At 40.5% G+C, this 21,337-nt stretch overlaps 1 protein-coding gene across 3 annotated transcripts in view; it reads right to left on the reverse strand.

Annotated features, from left to right (window-relative positions):
* The window catches only part of HOOK3 (hook microtubule tethering protein 3), a 132,544-nt gene that overhangs the window by 91,042 nt on the left and 20,165 nt on the right, over positions 1–21,337 (reverse strand). For all 3 annotated transcript variants that reach the window (XM_061633801.1, XM_061633811.1, XM_061633790.1), the window contains exons 2-3: positions 18,447–18,532; positions 4,227–4,299 (exon numbers count right to left, since the gene is read on the reverse strand). In XM_061633801.1, the coding sequence (XP_061489785.1) occupies positions 4,227–4,299; positions 18,447–18,532 (159 nt within the window). The remainder of the gene's footprint in view (positions 1–4,226; positions 4,300–18,446; positions 18,533–21,337) is intronic.

Genomic DNA, 21,337 nt, shown 5'->3' on the forward strand with positions numbered 1-21,337 from the left:
TGGATGGGTATAAAAACTTATGTCTATCATCAATGCCATTTTCTCTCAAGTTGTTTTTGCATTCATTATGTCCTACAAGGACAGAGTCATTTACTGCATGTAAATGAGAACTGCCAAGAACTCTGTGTAAATCAACCACGAATCAGGCCAGATTATACACAATCAAATGAAAAAGTAATTTATAGTGTATCATTTTCCCCTATGACAGCAGCAGCACCAACAAAAAATTAAGCAAACATTTCAGCAAATGCTTTTGAGACTTCAAGATTAATAAATATAGAATGATGGATACAAGGTGTAACAGTTCCTTCCCAGTTTGATTTTCTACTGGCCAAGAGGAATCTGAGTCTCAAGACAGAAGCTCCCATTTTACCTCCAGATCAGCAGATTAGGCTGAAAAAAGGCTCCCAACAGAAATAAATTTTAGCCTTTGCCTTCTACAAGCATGAACTGCAAACACAGAGAGGATTAATTCAGTCTTTTTGCCTGTGGTGTAGACTCCTGGTCAGCAACTAGTATGATGGATATGACACTGGGAGAAAGAAATGGAGAGTAGTGGGACAGGGTCATTCTTACCAAGCAAATCATGTTACCACAGCCTCCACTTCCTACATGCACCTTCTTGCCTCCCAGTTGGCAACTCAGGGCCAGCTGATATTCTGCAGTGCATTTTGGGGTGGGATGGGGGGGAGAGCAAGAGGAGAAAGATTTGGCCTTGGCCTCCAGCTATGAATCCCTAGTGTACACACCACCATGTGAAAAAGTGTTTTTAACTTGGTAGCAATGGTTCACCTACATTTATTATACCCAACTCACTCTGTATTTGATATAAGGAATTACAATAACTCTCACTAGATCCATAGGATAAAGTTAATGTACTACTGCAATAATACAGAATTCTTGAACCGAAAATACGCAATACAAAAATGAAAAAAGAGTAATGGCTGTAATTCTATACTTTATCCTAACAGAGGTGTGGCAGGTATCATCACTGTATCCTTTTCGGAGACAGGTTAAGACACACCTTTTTGCCAGGTTGTTTGGGGTGTGTGTGATTGAATGAAATCTAGTTCCCCTCTGCATTATTTTTATATTCTTCCTGAACAGGTTTTTATGTTTTAATTTCTGTTTTACTGTTTTAATTGTTATTTTGAAGTGTATATATCCCAGCCTGGGACCTTTTGGTAAATGATGGATTATAAATACAGTAAATAAATAAATATTTTAAAACTGGGTTTTCCAAATCCACAGCTGGACTCTAACTGGTTCTGAGCCCATTTCAAAGTGCTGGTTTGACCTTTAAAGCTCTTTATGGCTCAGGACCCCAAAATCTTCTGAACACCTCTCCCAGTATGAACCTACCTGGACCCTTAGATCTTTGAGGCCATTCTCCAGGTCCCTTTGAAGGAGGCTTGGAGGATGGTGACAAGAGAGCCTTTTCAGTTGTGGCTCCCCTTCTGTGTAATGTGCTTCCAAGCAAGGTCCACCTGGTGCCTTTGTTGACATCTTTTCAGTGCCACAGAACTGCAGTGGGTAGCAATACTGGGTCCCAATAGTAATTTAGTAATGGGGACTAATTATCACTCTCTTGACCAAAAGGCCCAACATGATCTTGAAATGGACAACGAAATCAAAGAGGCATCCAGGAGGAGGAAATGTTGTAGTAATGGATGACTTCAAATACCGTCACATAGACTGGGTATCTGTGTGTTCCAGTCACGGCAAGAGGTAAAATTCTAAGTACCCTAAAGAATGTGCCCCAGAATATTGGGTCACGGAACCAAACTGAGGAGAAGTTAACCCTAAACATAATCTTAAGTGGGGCCCAGGATTTGGTGCAAGATGCACTGTTGAACTGACTTGGGAGAAGTGATCACAGTGCTATCAAGTTTAACATAGGGCTGGTTCACATATGAGCCAAGATCCACATTAAAAATGCTGCTTTTTCCATAGCGATTGATTTTGACAGTTCACATACTTCCATCCTCGCTAAGAATAAATTGCCTGTTTTTCTTTTTAGCATTCACACGCGTGTGCTATCAACATTTCCTTGTTGCCACGCCCACACATTAGAATGTTAACTGCGGAGGCGGGGAATGGGCGATGTTTCCCTAAACGAAGGGAGGAATAGGCGCTTGAAAGAGGCTTTCTCCCATCCCCCCTGCTCCCACCCATGGCTGTTAGGCTGTCCCTGCACGAGATTGGTTTTCCCTTGGCACCCTGGGACAAGCCTCAGCATGCGTTCTGGGAAACATAAAAAACCCCAAACTTTAGAGACTTTTAATATCTCTTTAGAGAGACATTAAAAGCAGCTACTAAAGGAAGCATTGACCATTTAAGATAACAAGGCAGCTCCCCTTTCTCCTGCACTTTTGGGCACTTATAAATTACCCCAGCGGCGCCTTCGCCAGCCTCCTCTCGCCGTGGCTGCACATGCTCCAAGCCTGGGTGTAGCTCCAGCAAGTGCTGCGTAGCTGCTTGAGGACCCCCCCCCCCACAGCTCAAGCGAGAGAGCCAGCCAAGGCTGAAGTCTCCCTCTCTGGTGGCCAGGAAGGACTTTCCCGAGCTCCAGATCTCCCCTGCGACCCTCGGGGAGTTGTTGGTGTCGCTGCAGAAGAGAATGAAGGGGTGGGGAATGTGATTTTGTTTAAAGGAGCGGGGAAGGAAATGTATTGGGGGAAAGCGGGAGAAAGGAAGCCAAGATCAACCAGATGTTGCTTCGTCAATGGCAGGAAACAAAATGACACCCAGAGACAGTTAAAGGGGCGGAGAAAAGGGAAGATCTAATGGCAAAGAAACTGCGTAGCCAAAAAAAGGCGCTTAAAAGGTAATACACATTAGAAGCGCACCGAAGCAGGTGCGGATTTTAAAAGCAATTTCGGGTTTTTGTCACATCTATTTAATCCGGAGTTAAAGGCAAAAGCAGCTGAATGAAATCGTGTTGGCAAAAACTTCATGCAAATGGTCCAAATTAAAAGGATCTGCAAAAAGCCTCAGATCCAGATTACACCGGCATCTGAACAGGCCCATGTATATGTAAGAGGACAATTACTAAGAAAGTTCAATACCATTTGATTTCAAAAAAGGAAACTTTCAAAAAATGAGGGGATTGGTAAAAAGGAAGCTGAAGGGGAAAGTCAAGAGGGTCAGATCTCTCCGGAATGTTTAGAGATTATTCAAAACAATAATAATAGAAGCTCAGCTAGAATGTATACTACAGATCAGTAAAGGTACAACCAGGGCCAAGAGAATGCCAGCATGGTTAACAAGCAGAATCAAGGAAGCTGTTAGAGGCATGAAAGCCTATAATTTTATGTGAATGTTGGTAGTTCAGAAGTATATGCCTACAAGGATATTAGCCAAGGTCTCCAATGACTCCTACAATTCATTTCCATGTGGTTGAACAGACCCCCTATATCTCTACTATGCAGTTTTCCTCTCAATTCAAGATCTCATGGAGAAATGAACAAAAATTCTGAATGGTTAACACTTCTGCATCTACATAAAGTAGTTATTGTATAGTAAAATTAGAATTTTCACCAACTTGCAGTATTTTATACCCCTCCCACAAGGCACTAGAAGTACTGTATTCCCCCAATTTACCACCAAACAGTCAATTACTATAAGCAAGGCATGGGGAACCTCTGGTCCAGAGGCCTAAACCACTCCTCCTTTCCCCTATACCATATCCCACCCTCCCATCTGTTCCGTTCCACAGCAAGATGGAATTGTGGAAAGATATCTCTTCTGCATGACTTGAATGTTGAGTTTCATCTTTGTGTGCTGAGAAAGGAGAGCCCCTTTCTTAGTGCACAGCACAGAAGCCAAACTGAGAAAAGGAAGGAGGTGTGAGAATGTGGTGTTTGTTTTGGCTCCACCCACTTCAGGCATGCAGCCCCCAAACACTTTCCCCTGAGGAAATTCAGCCCTTGGAAGAGAAAAGGTTCTCTACCCCTTTCAGGAAACAATACATGGAGTGGGGAGTGGCATGCTAGGGACAAAAAGACCCTAAAACATGAGACTTGAATAATAATTAAGCATTATATATTTGATTTGGCTTGGTTTTGATTGATATTGGGGTTTTTTTTAATGGAACCTACTCTGAACCTTTGGGAAGGCAACTTAAAATCCAAACACACATGCGTATTATACTGCAGTATTTTGTGAATTAACTGCAATATTTTGTGAATTAAAGCCTAATATTAGAGTTAAACAGCAAATTATACCTTTAATCTCCAGTTGTCTCCTACTTCAGTTTTGATTCTGTTTAACCAGTTTTCATCAAAGTATGTTGGATCTCTGAAAAAACAAATGTAGAATGTTAGTGAGCAGTATCTCTTGCAGATTCTTGATTGCCGCCACCTACAGCTTTTCACATTGCTTGATAATATTCTGCATTTCATTTCTATTTGCTTGCCTGGAATACAAAACATGATTGCCACCCCAAACAGAACTTGCTTTTAGGAGTTTATTTATTATTATTTATTGCATTTGTTAGTTGCTTTATACAAAAAAAGTTTCTCAAAGTTTAAAGCTTCATCTTAAAGTATCTGATTATTAACTAATGTTCTACAGTTCCTGTATTACCTATCACGGCGTATTGCGTTCTTTTTTGTTAAACTACTTTTATCTGAAGCTTCAGGGGAGTATTGGGTGTGTTACAGGGCACATCATTTCACTGCACGGAGAGCAATGATGAGGCCTAACATACATGGTCACCACCTTACATAACCGAGTGTGTGCTGTGGAACACTTCCCAGAGTTTTCCACAGCCATGAAGAAGGTATTCTGGAAAATTTGCATCAAACATTTTTCATATGCCCTTGGATGATCTAATGTAGCATGTTTATTTTCCTTGGATTTAGTAAACAAAGCTAAAAACTTTGAAACTGCCAAGCTTGCCTAATATCATATATGAAATTGACACTCATTTATGTTACTGATGAAGTTAAGAAAATGATTTTTTTCTGTGGAAAAAAAAAAAGTAAAGCACAGGAAATTTTTCCATCCCATATCACTGCTTCTCTGTACATAAGTCCACTGAGAACAGACAAGAGTTCTTTAGCAAATACGATGTGAAAAGGGTTTCTAGATGCTAGAAAGTTTGAAAATGACTTGCCTGATAAAACAGGTATTTTCACACAACACAAAATGAATTTCAGTATCTGTCCAAATGCTAACAAACAGAATAACAAACAGAGAAATATATTTTACACATTTAAAGAGAAAGTCATAAAAAAGCTTAAAAATACCCTCCAAATACATGTTTGGTACCTTTGCCAATTCAAATATTTTTAATTGCAAAGCCTTCCTATTTTATTCTCTTAACTGCGGACAAAATTAGAAAGTAGAATTGTACAGTGAGCATCTACACACTTCTCAGAAAAGACAATTTCTATAGCTACAATAGATTATGGAACACCTTGCCCTTTGAGGTTCTAATGGGCCTCTCTCTTGTCATCTCCATCAGTCACTGAAGACTTTAATACTGGCAGGTTTTTGCTGCACAGCCAGGTAAGGGTCTGAGTTTAGGACTATTTCTTAATCTGTTATTCCTGTACTGTATTGGGATTATGATCTTAATTGAGAGCCAGTGTGGTGTAGTGGTTAAGGTGTGGGACTACAACCTGGGAGACCAGGGTTCGATTCCCCACATAACCATGAAGCTCACTGGGTGACCTTGGGCCAGTCACTGCCTCTCAGCCTCATGAAAACCCCTGTTCATAGGGTCGCCATAAGTCGGAATCGACTTGAAGGCAGTACACACCCACACATGATCTTAATTTATGTAAGCTGCCTTGAGTGGGTCATAAGTCTCAGATAGGCAGGGTAGAAATCTTATAAATAAAATGCCACTAATGTAAAATAATAGGCAAGGTGCCGAGAACCATGACAACAATTCAGTGAGGCCAAATTGGGTATAGATTTGAATTTCTTGAAAAACGGTTCCCTCCATTCCCCAGGACTCTATGCCTCATGGCAAAACAAGTTTGAGTCTGATGGAAGTTTCAAAAGAAGTGTTTCTGATACCACATGGAGATAACCAGTTCAAAGTCAAAATTCCATCAGGCTAACACAGATTTGTGTGAGCCTATAGTTACTTGGCTTCCAGTCTTTAATCCCTATAAATGCTAGTAAAACTTCAAACCTTTTAAACATTTTCCTCCAATTGTTACATGCACAAAGAAGTAATCAGTGTATTTCAACACTCTGCATGATAGCAATCGTGTATAGGTACTACAACTTATTTTTTTAAGTATTTTTCCTTTCAAAATATCCACCCATATCCCTAAATTTAGGTCCTTCTGTTCACTATACAGTACAAACTATATCTGTTTGGAGAGACAAGTCCAGTGCACTGACTCATGCAGAGTCATGTCAGACAGCAGATAATTTTTTGTCTCTCTCCATTGGGAGACTAAGTGATCCAATCATCTAGTACAGAGACACAGTAAAATTACTGCCCCTCCCTTGACTGCTCAGCAATAGTATCCTTTTTCAAAAATAGATTAAATGCCTTTCAACATAAATAATTTTCAATATCCTCAGGTTTCTCATTTTGTTTAAAATCTACCCACTGGCTTACTAGATACTCTATGGAATTATAACAACTTAAAAGATGGTTCCTTTGCCAACTCAGACTTTACTGCTAGATAACTAACCCCCCCCCAGTGATAAGTGCCTCCATTTTCTCTTCCAAGATCAAAAAAGTACAGATTCTTCACTAATCCAATTATAAATTCTAAGAGACCTAATGAAAACGGCCCTGCTCCTATAGTATTTTTACCCCAGGACTGTATAAGGAGCAGACTTTCTCCCCCCTTCCCTTATCATCAGATGTAAACGACCAAACTGACACAAGCCACATTTGTTTGAACATGGAATCCACTGACCCTACAAGATCACTAAAATGAAGTATTTTCTTTTGCCTATCAGAGTACACACTCTGTATTTTTTTTTTTTAACATAAAGGTGGTAAGATGCTGGAATTGCATTGTTTTTACATCGTTTCACGGAAGATAGTTACTTCTCCAAGCACAATGAAATTAATTTAGATGTTCTCCTTTTCTTCTAGGAATACCAAGTTTTTAAGGATCTTGTCAAGCCTACATAAAGCACTATAGCACATGCAGTATAGTCATTACAGGATACCTGGAGAAAAAATAAATGTTCTGATGACTTTGTTGTAAAGATACTGTATTTGCCATCTAGCTTTATGAAGAGTTTTGGAGAATGTAAAAGCTTATGCACTATCTTGTGATTTTCAGCTGCTAATAGTATTGCCCTAATATGGATTTTTTTTATTATGGGGCCAACATGGCTACCTTTACTTTTGTGTAAAACCAAGCTTATTCTCAACAAGTAAACGGGTAAAAACAATGTCATTTATTTACCATTAACACATTATCTAAATGACTGAAATTCAGTTTTCCTTTTCAAGTGTATTTTTACACGCATGAATTTCAGCACAGGTACAGCATCAAATCACCACATCTGAACTTGTTCTTCCTGAAGAGGTCAAATCCTAAGCACATGTACATGCAAAATGCATTGATTTCAGTGAAAGTGTCTGTTCACATTTTCATTTCCCCTTCACTCTCTTTATGAAGGTTGATAACAGTGTTTTTCTCTAGATTCTGGAAGATGTGACATCATTTTTTCTGATTTAAAATCGGTACAACACTCTATTCACAACTGAAAAGATTTACTTTCAGAGTGTTTAGCGCAGGGGTTGCTGTGTTTCTGGACTAGGAGGAGCATTTTGAATTTTGAGAGAGTGCTGAGGGTGCCAAAGACAAAATGATAATCATGGGGGTGTGGCATAACACAAAATGGCTGCCTTGTGGGGGATGATATAAAACATAATTAGAGAGAGTACAGTAATTGGTGCCCTCCCCCCCCCCTCCGAAAACCTAATGTTTATCATAGGAAGTCAGCTATGTCTTGCTGGTCCTGATTGAGGAGATGCAACTTTTAAAAGCACATGAAACCTGTTTTCCTCAATGTTTATCCTAAACCAAAGCCTAGGCTGTCATAATGTACCCATTTGCCTGGAAGTAAGCTCCACTAAACACAAAGAGACTTACTTAAGAAGTAGACATATACTGTACACTGTATTGTAACGGCTATACAATGAATTCTTAATGAGTGACTGGATATCAGCTTCTGTTCTGCTGAAGACATGCCTAAGCCTCTTTGCAAAGTTTTCACATTTTGTATTTGCTATTTGGGGAGGGGATTCTTTAACATTCACCCACAACACTCTCAGAATTCTAAATGTGCTCACTGGTCAAAAAAGGTTGGCAAACCCTGTTCTAGGGAGTATCTTATCTCAGACAAATCCACCACAGGAAGATGCATCCTGGTTACTAGGAAAAAGGAAAGGCAAACTAGGGAGATTCCAAGCCCTACTAGAAAATAAGACAGAAGCAGGAAAAGTGCTCTAAAGGGGAGGGGAAAATAGAAGCTCTTAGGACTCCAGGGATTCCTATTGCCTGCTGTCCAAACAATTCACTTACCAATCACAGCTCTGACTTCACTCATTAGGTAAAAATATTGATAGGCAGGCACCACCAGGCCAGCTCATTTCACAGAAATGGATTAGAATACCTGCACATTTTGCTTCGTAACTTCTTTTCAAGGAGAGCTAAAGACTTATTTTTTTAAAAAATGAAAATTCAAAGTCTGGGTCTCTTCCAGGTGCCAATGAAGGCCTTCATGGGTGCCGGATTGGTGACTCCCAGTATAACACCACTAAGAACTACTCACCCACAGAGAAGCCCATGTTTCTGCTCAAATTATTGATCAGAGTATCTCCTGACTGGGAAGAGGCAAGACCAGAGCAGCGGCTCATGCAGAGATGCAGCAGACAGCCTTTGCTATAGATGGGTACTTCGGGCTCAACAAAGCCTTCAAATATTTAGTGTGGAATCCAATTGGTGTCCTTGCGCTCTCAGAGGTGAACTGAGCAGAGGTGTTCACTGTATCAATATCCCTTCTAATGGAGGAGGAGGGGAGGGGATTTTTGTTGATTCCACCCATGCCTGAAGCCCCCAGTGTGCCTCATAAATCCCCTCCTCTTCCATTAGAGGCAGTGTTCACTGGATCAAAAGCCCTTTTATGAGCAGAAGAGCACCAACTGGATTCCACCCTTAATTTATATCTCATAGCACAGTAGTACACTCTGCCACACAGTTTTGGAATTACTGGTCTAACACCTACCTTCCTGCTGTCATGCATTTTTACTCCCCCCAGAACTATTTGATTCTGAAACAACTTATATTATTGATCTAGAAGCATGCCAGTCCTTTGGACATTCTCCTTCGCTTCAACAATTACGCCTGCCTCTTCATTTCTGCAATACCTGTTTAGAGGAACGCAAGGAAGAGTAATTTCGATATAGTATAGTAGGTTTTTTAAAAAATAAACCATACATTTTTTAATCACTGTTGGGAGAAAAACATTTTTTGTTTATATTCTTTTAAATTCTCTGAAAATATGCATATATTCAGTAATAATTTTCTGATCCATTTTGCTCTGGGAAAATTCAAATTCAGTTTTTGCTGTTACAGTTTTTTGCTTCTGAAAACATCTATTCTCTCAAGTTATCAATGAAGTTACTAATAATAATAATAATAAAATAAATAATAAAATTTTATTTCTAGGCCGCCTATTAATATCTCATTATACATGAATTTTGTACCAAGTACTGCTTTGTACGAGGCTACAATTAACAGCAACCAAGAGCTACCACAATCTATTGTAGAGACCAAATAATTTGTTATGAAGCTCATCACCAGAAGGCTAAAGAGTTTGTTTTAAAAAACAAATATTTCTAGGTTGTATTAATGAGAACAGCAAAAGCATATTTGTGTTAAAGATAGAGAGCACCATATAGAAATTACTAAAATAGCATCACCATATGCAAATACAAGCTGAGTTGTATAGTGTCCATATTTCACTTAAACATCATCCTGAAACTTGGTGACTTTTGGAGAATTTCAGTTAAGGTGGCTGTTAGGCTTCCTACAAGAGGCTGTGTAATGAAAACAGGTCTTAGCTTTCAACCATGGGGTAATATAGAATTGTTTTCATTCTCTCTACATGATAGAATGAAACACTCACTTCCATGTACTTTAGTGGTGGCTGATAAGGCTGCTGTCTTGTAGGAACTTAGTATGCAACACAGAATCTCAGTTTCTGTATCATATACATGTATCAATGTCCTGAAGCCACAATGCAACACCAGTTGGTATGTTTCTGGCTATCGCTGGAAGGGCTCTTTCCCCCTAATCCAAGCCCAAATAGGCAGCAGAAATACTGCTCCCCAACATTCTATGCCACATGTTATGAGGAAGATTGTCATGCCCTACATTTTGATTGTTAAATGAAACAATGTGTACTGATTTTTCTAGTAAGCAAGTGTTTTTCGGGCCTTTTCAGCTCGCTCAGTGGACTGGAAATACTTGAACCATTTAAGGATATGCCGAAGGAGAGGTGTTATACAAGTTTTATTTTCATCCCGCCCCCCAATAATAAGAATGCTTTAGGTGATATGGGTATCAAACATAGGCACAAGGTTTAACATGTCTCTGTATTTCTGCCATCTCCCTCCAGCTCAGAACCAATAAGAGGTCAGCACATCACCACCACTCTTTGCTGGCTCTGACATGAAGGGGAATGGCAGAGGCACATTCAGCCATAGAGTGGAGGGGGGTCCAAACACCTGGCTGCTACAGAGGCAGACAAAGCAGGCTTCTTTCCACCCCATCTATATCAGTTCATAGCTGGGGGTGGGGGGAGGATGGCAGGGACATTAGAGGGTCTTCAGTTATTCCTGACATTTTGCGGCATCTTTGAGATGCAGCCCAAGGTAATGGACAAGATCCTAGCTCTTTGGGTAGGGGTATGCCCTGGCAACAACCAATTTTTGGCTGGCTACCAAGACACACAAAATATATTGACTCCTGTATGTGACCCCCTTTTTCATATACGCTAAAGGGAATATAAGTGGAGCAGTTAATGTGCGTAACAACCAGCCATTATGCAATTTCACCAGGTGTCATGGAGAATGTGCACATAGTCCTTCCACACCTCTGAACAACAGATAGGACAAAAATGCATGTTTTATGGAGACTATGCATACTGACCGGAGAATGTCATATTGCTCAGAAAATGTACAAAATGCAGTTGAGATATTGACATTCCCTAAGGCCTGTTGGGGACTATGCATAATGACCAGAGAATGGTCAGAATTCACTCAACATATGCCCATTCCTCAAGGACTGTTGGAGATATATTGACAGGGAAATGTACACAATTCCCTCCCGATAGAAGGATTACGTGCACATTTTCCATGATAGCAGGTGAATGTGCATAATGGCTGGCTATTTTGCACATTAACTGCTCAACTTACATTCCCCTTAACATATACTTTAAAAAATGAATTTTCAGAAGCACAGGAAGCTTATGCCATTATTTCTTTTTGTCATTCCCTCACAATATATATTACTAATTAAATCTTTATGATGACTCTCTTCTGTATTGGTGTTAAAATATCAGTGTGATTCTTAACTAAAATAGACTTCAATATAAATATTCTCAAAAGGTATCTTCCTTTTGGACAGTTGTGAATTTTTTTATATGTGCCTCTCTAATATTTAAGGGGAGGGAATTCCAAAGGGTAGGTGCCACTACACTAAAGGTCTGCTTCTTATGTTGTGTGGAACGGACCTCCCGATATGGTGGTAGCTGTAGGAGGCCCTCATCTGCAGAGTGCAGTGATTGACTGGGCATATAAAAGATAAGATGGTCTTTCAGGTCTCAAAAACTGTCCAATTTTCTCTGTGGCAATAAACAGCATAGAGAAATATAGGACTGAATTCAATGCTGCATGAATCTGCTTTGCCAAGAGGAATTCCATGTCTTCTTTCTTCCAAATAAACTCCCCTGCTCATTTGGCTTTACCAAATATTAATGTGTGTGGGTTGAATACTATGCAAGCTACATGTTTCAGTTTTTTGTTTCTTATAAACATTTCCCAACATAAAACCAATGTCATCTTACAATAATTGAATGTCAATTGCAGTGTTTCAAAATAAAATACCATACAGAACAAAATTACAATGTCCCATTTGTAATTCAAAAATATAAGAGCATTGGTGAGGTATCTGATTACTTTTGCAAGGCATTGTATTACTCTTCAAACATAGATAAGGCCTCATTGAACAGATTTAAGTCTGTCTGCTGCAGAGAACTTCCAGGTATTAACAGCTATTCTGCATGCTTTGGGGTTTGTACAACTGCTGATAAAGTAACATCCAAATTGCAGACATGATAGACTTTATCCTCAAAACACTTAAAAATTGCTTCACAACAGGTGTCCAAAATGTCTTTCAAACACGTTTGGGGGCAGAGTTGAAGGCAGCCATGGACCACTCAGAAAATTCCTTCTCCACCAACTTAACCAACAGAATAGGCTCTAAACAGGGATTGCCAGTACCTCCTACGGTACTTGCAAAAGGTCTCAGTAAATATCCCCTCAAAAATCCACAATGCATGAGAGATGATTTGTTCTTCTTGCTCAATTCCTGTTTGCCCTGTCTCAGCCTCTGCTACACAAGCCCACAGCAACTATTTTGTGTTATGCCATGCCCCCACGGCAGCCATTTTGTGAATGGCACTTTCTCAACTTTCAGATGTGTCCACTGGCCACAAAAGGCTAGTGACCCCTGCTCTAAGATGAGCTTTCACTAATGTTGAATTGAACTTGTTTTGAGTTTTCTGCCATCTGCATTCCAGATGTCATCCCATCTACTTCATCACTCCTAGGGATAGGTGAGAATTTCACTTCAGTTTGCATTTCAAGCAGAATTTATTAAATTTGCAATTTCCGAAACAATATGAGAACCGAAACACAGCCATCCTTCAAAATTTGCATTTATTAGAATTTAGGATGCAGTTCACCAACTAAACAACATTTACAAATATGCTTATATAAGGGGAAAGTGTGTATAAAAATGAATACTAAAGTGAAAATAACATGCAAAAAGGCATGAAATGATGAGAAATGGCTTGCAAAAATGTGTACCTTTATCAAAACTGCCTACAAAAATGTGTTTATTTAGAGAAATTCACACTACAACGGTGGAGAATTTTCATGAGGATTTTTTTTAAAAAAATCTCTGATCACTGCAGAAATGTAGAGAACTGAATTTAACACTGGAAAAATGAGAAACTGAGGGAACCGAAACTGACAGATCTTTCCATCCATAATCACTCCTAGCTCTCCAGTAAAGCAAGGGGCCAAACAAACTCTATTGAATAGGAGACAGCATTTAGGAGCAATCATGCCAACTGTCCACATTCCACAGAGGGACCAGGACGTGGAAAGGAATACCAGCCATGCCAGAGGAAATTTCCTAAGAACTCTGAAGAATCCATCAGCAGAGAGCAGGTAATTCAAAAAAGTTCCATCATTCCACAGACAGAAGTGACTACCACGGCTGTGGAGTTGGTACGCCAAATCTTTGACTCCGACTCCTCTATTTTTCTACTGTCCAACTCCGACTCCACCCAAAATTGCTTCCGACTCCACAGCCCTGGAAAGGGCTGTAAATGTCTTTTTAAATTGGAAGCTCTTGTAGGAGCATTTTTATCGCTGCCTGAATATGCGCTGATCTTGGCATCACAGCATTTGTCTTCATCTGGGTCCTGTGTCATACACTGACACAAAATGTTTTCCATCTTGAGTTATGGTGAAATGCTCAAATACAGCTGACTTCATGGGAAGCTTCTTTGACATTTTGAATTTATATTTTAAAAAAATTGTCAATCAAAATTTATTTTGAAGCCGGAGTCGGTAGAAATGTACCGACTCCGACTCCACCCAAAATTGCTCCCGACTCCGACTCCACAGCCCTGGTGACTACAGCAAGTCTAAAGCTCACCAATAAGTGATCTGACCATGATAAGGAGTTTAAAAAAAACAAACACCTAGATCACAGTCTTTCCACTCCCATGAGAACATCAGGTCCAGAGCATGATCTGCAACAATGCAATCGAGCCAATATGTTGGGACAGCCCTATGATTGTCATGACAATCAAAAAAATCCTGAGCTGCCTCAACACAGCTACACATGGATGTAGCAACACTTCAGTACCATCATTTTGAGAGTCCTCGATACCAGATTCAAAAGCACCTACATCAGTTCAGGTAGGCAGCAGGAAAGGATTGGGGGGGGGGTCAATACAAACATTCAAAACTGGAGATCAACTGGACAAGAAGCCTGGCCAGTGTAATGAAATTCTTACAGGCTATCCTCCCCAATCATTGAGCCAAGGCTGTATAGCTCCTCATTAAGTCCTGCCTCTAGACCTTTATCTCATAATTCAACATTCTTAACTTAATTTCCATCAAATAAGAAGTTCATCTAATTTCACACACTACTCTTAAATCAGTAAGAATTTGAAGTTTTTATTTACTTTATCATCTAATACAGTAGTACCACAACATCTTTGATGAGCTGAGTTAAAGTTGCTGAAGTACAGCTTGGTTTTCAGTGGTGAATAATAGGATGGCTGAAATGGATGGCAGGTAAGGTGTCAGTAGCAAAGCCCCCACAAATTTGGTTTAGTTGACAGTCATTTGGTTGAGTGAAAGGGCTAACTTGATTTCCATTTGTGACATGATGTGAATAAAGCACATTCATAATTTTTGTCAGTAAATTCTCTGTGTTTTTGACATGAGTAGCACAAATGTGCATTACCCATTTAATGCAATATATTATCTAGCAAGATGTCCATTAAATGGTGGGAATGTCTATGGAAATGTAGCTCCAAGTTGGGCTACAGCAGAGTGAATGGGTATTGGGAAGAACCAACTTCCCTTCCTTGATAGCTTTGGTTCATCTTTCTTTGGCATGGCTGCCACTCTCTCTCACTCTCCATGCCTGGGGAATTTCTTCTGCTTCATTTATACTTTGCTGCAACTTCTTCAGTCCCACTGAACTGCAGTCCACCCACATGGTCATGTTACTCAGGGAAAAGCACAGTGCAATCAATCCCCATGTTCACTTAGGACAGTCATGGGGAACCCTTGACAGGCTTGCCCACCTGTCAATCACCTGATGCTGCACTCTGAAGTTTCAATTGTTGGGAGCTCAAGATGCAGCGCTGTTTGAAAGCCTTTTTGCTGTTTACAAAGGGTTCTCAGACAGCCCCTATGTTCATGTTTGAGCCTCTGGTTTTCAAAGGCTCAAACAAGAATACCTAACTGCTTGAACTGAGCAGAATTTAACCCCCACTCATCAGCTGCTGTGGGGGAATTAAATCCTGCTACCTTGGCATCATCAGTGACATCAGCTGAAGGGCACGTAGGTGTGGCTTGAGGAAAATGGTCTTATTGGCCAAATAGGACCCCCTGGGATCAGAGGTTTTCACCCCTAATCCAGAACTTCTCTGTCCCTTTCTATGGGGTATGTTGATACATGATATATACATAATGATTGCAGCTTTCTCCTTAGTGCAAGGGAGATCTGTGCTATTTACCAATGAAGTTCAATGAGAAGAAGCATTTTAGAGAGGCTCTCTCTGAGATGAAAGGCTGTAAGCCTACCAACACAACTGTTTACTTTTCTCTCCCCTTTCTGATTTCGGACTACAGTAGGGCCCCGCTTCTCAGCACCTCGCTTTTCGGCGTTCCGCTAATAGGGTGCTAGCAGGAGCGATCAGCTGGAGGGGGGGCTGGAGCTCCCTGCACTCCAGCTGATTGCGCCGGAGGAGGGGAAGATCAGATGTAGCATGCTCCAGCTGATCTCCTCCTCCTAGGGGGTGGTGAGACTCCCACACTCTAGCTGATCACATCGGAGGAGAAGATCAGCTGTAGTGTGCTACAGCTGATCTTCTCCTCTTCTGGCATGATCAGACTCCCGCTCGAGCTGATCGCGCCCGAGGAGGGGAAGATCTGATCTTCTCCTCCTCTGGTGCGATCAGCGGGTTATGTTCCAGACCCCCACACTACAGCTGACCCGCTTTTTGGCATTTTTCGCTTTCCGGCGGAGGTCTGGAACCTAACCTGCCATATGAGTAGGGCCCTACTGTACACCTCTCCCACTTGCAGAGGCAAAGTTGTTCAGGAGGAGAAGGTGGAACAGAGACAGAGAGGTGCAGGGCTTTATTATATTCTAAATGCATTCACCTTCTCCTTCTGAACAACTTTGCCTCTGCCTTTTAATGCTTATTCTCAACAGAAAACCAGGTACTAAAAAATCTACCATTCAGTCATCTCCAAGCACTTTTAATGTCCTTGAAAGATGCTAGACTTAGGACTGCAGGAAACAGAGTCCCTCTGTTTATAACAGAATACATATTATGCAAACAATAGCACTTTCCCCAACATTGCCTTGACAGAGCTGTCACCCTTCAAGGCTAATACAGAGTTGGGATGAAAAGGATAATTTAGACTGTCTTCAATAAACCAAGTCATTACCAATGTTACTTATGAAGAATAGCAATATGGAGACATTATTAAATGAACACTTAAATACACCAGCCCTATTTCTTTCACTGTGGGCATAATTTACTGAACATACAGATCTGTTTTTATTGGGTATGCTTTGCATAAAAAAACCCAAATACATAAAACATCCATTCCCTTCCTTTGTTGCCCACCCTACTGTCAAAATGCGCTCCTATGGGAGGAGATCCATATTTATCCTGTACATTAGTGGCACACTATAGATTTTTTTAAAAAAACAACCTACTAAATATTGGCCACATTTGCACATAATGCTAAGCTATAAAGTTTGGCTTAGTAAACAAATCATGTTGTGTGCAAGCTCCTCCCTTCATGCAAGTGAAGAAACAACGGGGACAGTTTAACAAAACACATGAACCTGGGATTGTGGATTGTTTCACTTTAACAAATGATTGGCTTGTCAATCCTGTTGTTGTCGATTACGACTTATGGCGACCCTATGAATCAGCGACCTCCAAGAGCATCTGTCATGAACCACCCTGTTCAGATCTTGTAAGTTCAGGTCAGTGGCTTCCTTCATGGAATCAATCCATCTCTTGTTTGGCCTTCCTCTTTTTCTACTCCTTTCTGTTTTTCCCAGCATTATTGTCTTTTCTAGTGAATCAGGTCTTCTCATGATGTGTCCAAAGTATGATAACCTCAGTTTCATCATTTTAGTTTCTAGTGACAGTTCTGGTTTAATTTGTTCTAACACCCAATTATTTGTCTTTTTCGCGGTCCATGGTATGCGCAAAGCTCTCCTCCAGCACCACATTTCAAATGAGTTGATTTTCTCTTATCTGCCTTTTTCACTGTCCAACTTTCACATCCATACATAGAGATCGGGAATACCATGGTCTGAATGATCCTGACTTTGGTGTTCAGTGATACATCAGTGCATTTGAGGACCTTTTCTAGTTCTCTCACAGCTACCCTCCCCAGTCCTAGCCTTCTTCTGATTTCTTGACTATTGTCTCCATTTTGGTTAATGACTATGCCGAGGTATTGATAATCCTTGACAAGTTCAATGTCCTCATTGTCAACTGTAAAGTTACATAAATCTTCTGTTGTCATTACTTGAGTCTTTTTGACGTTCAGCTGTAGTCCTGCTTTTGTGCCTTCCTCTAACTTTCATCAGCATTCGTTTCAAATCATTACTGGTTTCTGCTAAGAGTATGGTATCGTCTGCATATCTTAAATTATTGATGTTTCTCCCTCCAATTTTCACACCTCCTTCATCTTGGTCCAATCCTGCTTTCCATATGATATGTTCTGCGTACAGATTAAACAGGGTGATAAAATACACCCCTGTCTCACACCCTTTCTGATGGGGAACCAATCGGTTTCTCCATATTCTGTCCTTACAGTAGCCTCTTGTCCAGAGTATCTTAATCTTAAACCATGCTTATTTATGGTGTAGCGATTGTGGTTTGCTAGGGCAAAACAAACCATGATCCTAGGTTCAGATGTCACACTAAGCTATAGTTTGTTTACTTGTTCACACAAAGGGAAGAGCAAAGCATTCAGCTCACACACAGTATGAATTACTAAACCAAACATTATGGTTTTAGGTGTGAATGGGGGAATTGTTTACTATTGAACTGATGTATTAAAAATATTCAAATAAATATTTTATTTTCTCTATAGTCTTCTCATTAAAACTGAGGATAAACGCCCTCCCAAATTACATGTGTGTTCTGACCATGAACAGTGACATTTATAGCTGTTTTCTGTGTTTAAAACAAAGGTTTGAGATACCAACAATCACATTCATTAATAAAACCCACATTTTATTGTTAAATAATTGTTGAATGGTAAGAGCACAGCATAATAGAGCAAGTTCATATTGGATGGATACGATGCGGGGGAACAGAATCTAAACTGAATAAAATGACACATTTACAATGATTTACAAAAAGTGTTCTCTCACATCTTCTGCAGGACTTGGGCCATCACGACTCCATTGGTTAAATCTTCTACAGTCTGGCATGGTGCTTCAACATTAAATGTCTGGATCTGAGGAGGAATACATATATTTAGTCAAGTTGCATCTATTACATTATGTTAGCACATCAAGAGATTTCAGAAGTGTGACAACACCTCACTAGGCAACTTCAAAATATTATTTTATTTTATTTATACATAGCATAGAAAAGTAAGCATACAATTCAGCCCAAAAGAATAAATCCAATATCCTGATTAGTACTCAAATTTGTCACTAGACAGCTAATGTCTACAGTGGCTGTGAAGAAGGAAGGCCTTAATTCAAACATTACCTCTGAAAGGTGGTCACTCTCAGAGCCTCTTGAATGAGCTTAGACTGTGAGTTTATTGAGGCAGGTATCTTTTTTGTTTTGTTGTTTGTTTGTTGTGGGTCAGTAAAGCATCATGCACACTGGTGTATTATTTATAGAAAGATTTCCTCCAGATAACCTAACTAGAGACTTGTAGATCCCTTGCATCTTGATTAATACCTGGAGTACAGTTCTCACAAATCATGATTGCTATAGATCTTTAGACAGGTGATCAACATTAGATTTTCTCATCCCGTCCAGTCACTTAGGGATTTATTTTTCCTAGATGGTATGATAGCTGAGCCAATGACATTTTTATCCTTTTAATAAAATAAAGTCCCCATCAGGTGCTGACAGTAGAAAATTGCTGTAGAGAAAATGGATCAACTGAATTTACCTGAAGACAAAATAAATGAGTATTTGCATAGATTATATAATGCTACATTAGGCTAAAGGTTTTTTTTACGCCACTTTTTGGCCAAACATGGCTCCCAAGATTAAAATACAAAAATGTACACTAATGAAATAAAATACAAAATACAATTATTATCAATCAAATTCAGCAACAGCGACAAAGAGTGAAATCTCGCACAAGATCAGATATATCTGTGTGCGAACTTGAGCAACGGTGTCCATGCAGGAGTGGTTTACATTTTCAGCCTCAGATAAATATACTGTTGTTTCCCATCTGCACCAGTGGGCGGTCCTTGATAGGGATGCTTCTGTACTCTGTATACTGCCCCTTTCCTCAATTACTACTTCCCTGTCCTCCATCACTTTTGCTTGTCTGGGTATCTATTTCTGTACCTGCACACATACACCTTTAAAAAATCCTTGCAGGAAGTGTGCATTCTCGAAGATGGAATTGTAAAATTAATTAGGTATTTTGCCTACTCTATCCTAAAAGTGAATGTTATTTTTCTCTGCACACTGGCATGCTATAAATAACCACTCCAGTCTTCTTTGGCTTTAAAATTACACCCTTTCGAAAATACATATTTTGTCCTTCCTGATCTGCTACATTAGTAGTGCAGCCACCATCCCCACCTCCTAGCCCAGCATGTGGCACCAACTCTGTGATGATGTTTTGATGATGATAGTATCAACAACAATACAAACTTTGCCCTTCAACTCCTCCCCTTTTCAACACATGAACAGCAAAAAGGAGCATCTTTGGGCTGGTTTATATCTTGATAAGCTAATGTGTTTTTCAAAAAATTAAATACACCTGTTTTGCAAAACATCAGTTTGCACTAAATTGATATATTAAAATTAAAGATAAAACCAGCGCAACCTCAAGAGAAGCAGCTATGGGGAGCGGGGAGACACCCTATTAACTGAAACAGCGAGCATAGTCAATTTTACATATGCAGATGTCAGCCAATTTGATTTTTATTTTTAATATAGCTGTCTTCCAAAGGAGAAGTTCTATATAAAACAGGTGGGTGTCTGCACACGTGTGTGTGCATATATGTATGAGTGTGTGTGTAATTGTAATGCAAACATGCCTTCAGCAACAGGTGTAATATGCTCCGATTCTTTGGTCTGCCAGAAAGAAAGACTGGGTTTTGCTCAAGCGAAGAACGAACAGAAACAGGGAGTGTGGGGACACAGGGTACCCAATGAAGCATCACCTCACACCCAAAATAAACTGTCCATAGAAACTTAAAGTCACAATGCCTCCACCACTGGGCAAAGTGAAGGATCATGAAAATGAAGATTCAATGGCCAAAAAAAGCATGGGTTGACATTTGGATGAGAAGAACATCAAGTGTACGGGGCAGGCATGAGTAGTTCTGAATCCACATTAATCTGTTTTGTGGATGTGCCCGCATAACACAGCTTCTTAAGATGCAAGGAAAAACTCACTGTCCTATGTCATGGCCCCATCAGTGGACTCCTCAGATGAGGACGACTCGGGAGTAACAGCAGCAGACCCAGGAGCAGCAGGAAACACGGAGGAGCCTCCTGAGAATCCAGCTCCTTCTGCCCCTCAGCTGCAGAGCACCCCAGGGACAGCAGAGGCCCTGCAGCCAGACACAGACAGTGAACAGGATACTCCCCCCTCACCTGCAGAACGGAGACAGCAGAAGGTCAGGCAGAAGAGAGGCAGGCCTGTCTCCTTAAGGCCCAAACGCTGAGGGCTCACACCTGCTGTCCATCCTGCTCTTTATAAGGCACACCTTGGCTGCAGCTTGTTGCTGACTGCAACGTCAGGCGTGGCTTTGCGTAGACCTAGTTTCCCTGCAGCATCTCTTTGACTGACCTCCTTGGCAATTGATCCCGCACCTCCACTGACCTCGCTTCTGGACTTCTGACTCGGCAAGTATGCTTCGGATAGGCCTGGCAGATTTATAACCCGACTGCTGGCTAAGGACTTTCCTTCCCTGCCAAAGACCCAGGAATTTCCAGCCCCCCCCGGACACTGCTGATGCAGTGTAGAGCTGACAGTTTGCAGTCAGCCCAAACAAAGCAGGCAACAAAGGAGTGGGGGAAGTGCTGACCATGGAGCAACTCCAGCAGGAAA

Source organism: Rhineura floridana, chromosome 1, assembly GCF_030035675.1.
Source record: "Rhineura floridana isolate rRhiFlo1 chromosome 1, rRhiFlo1.hap2, whole genome shotgun sequence".
In the NCBI taxonomy this organism is placed as follows: domain Eukaryota; kingdom Metazoa; phylum Chordata; class Lepidosauria; order Squamata; family Rhineuridae; genus Rhineura; species Rhineura floridana.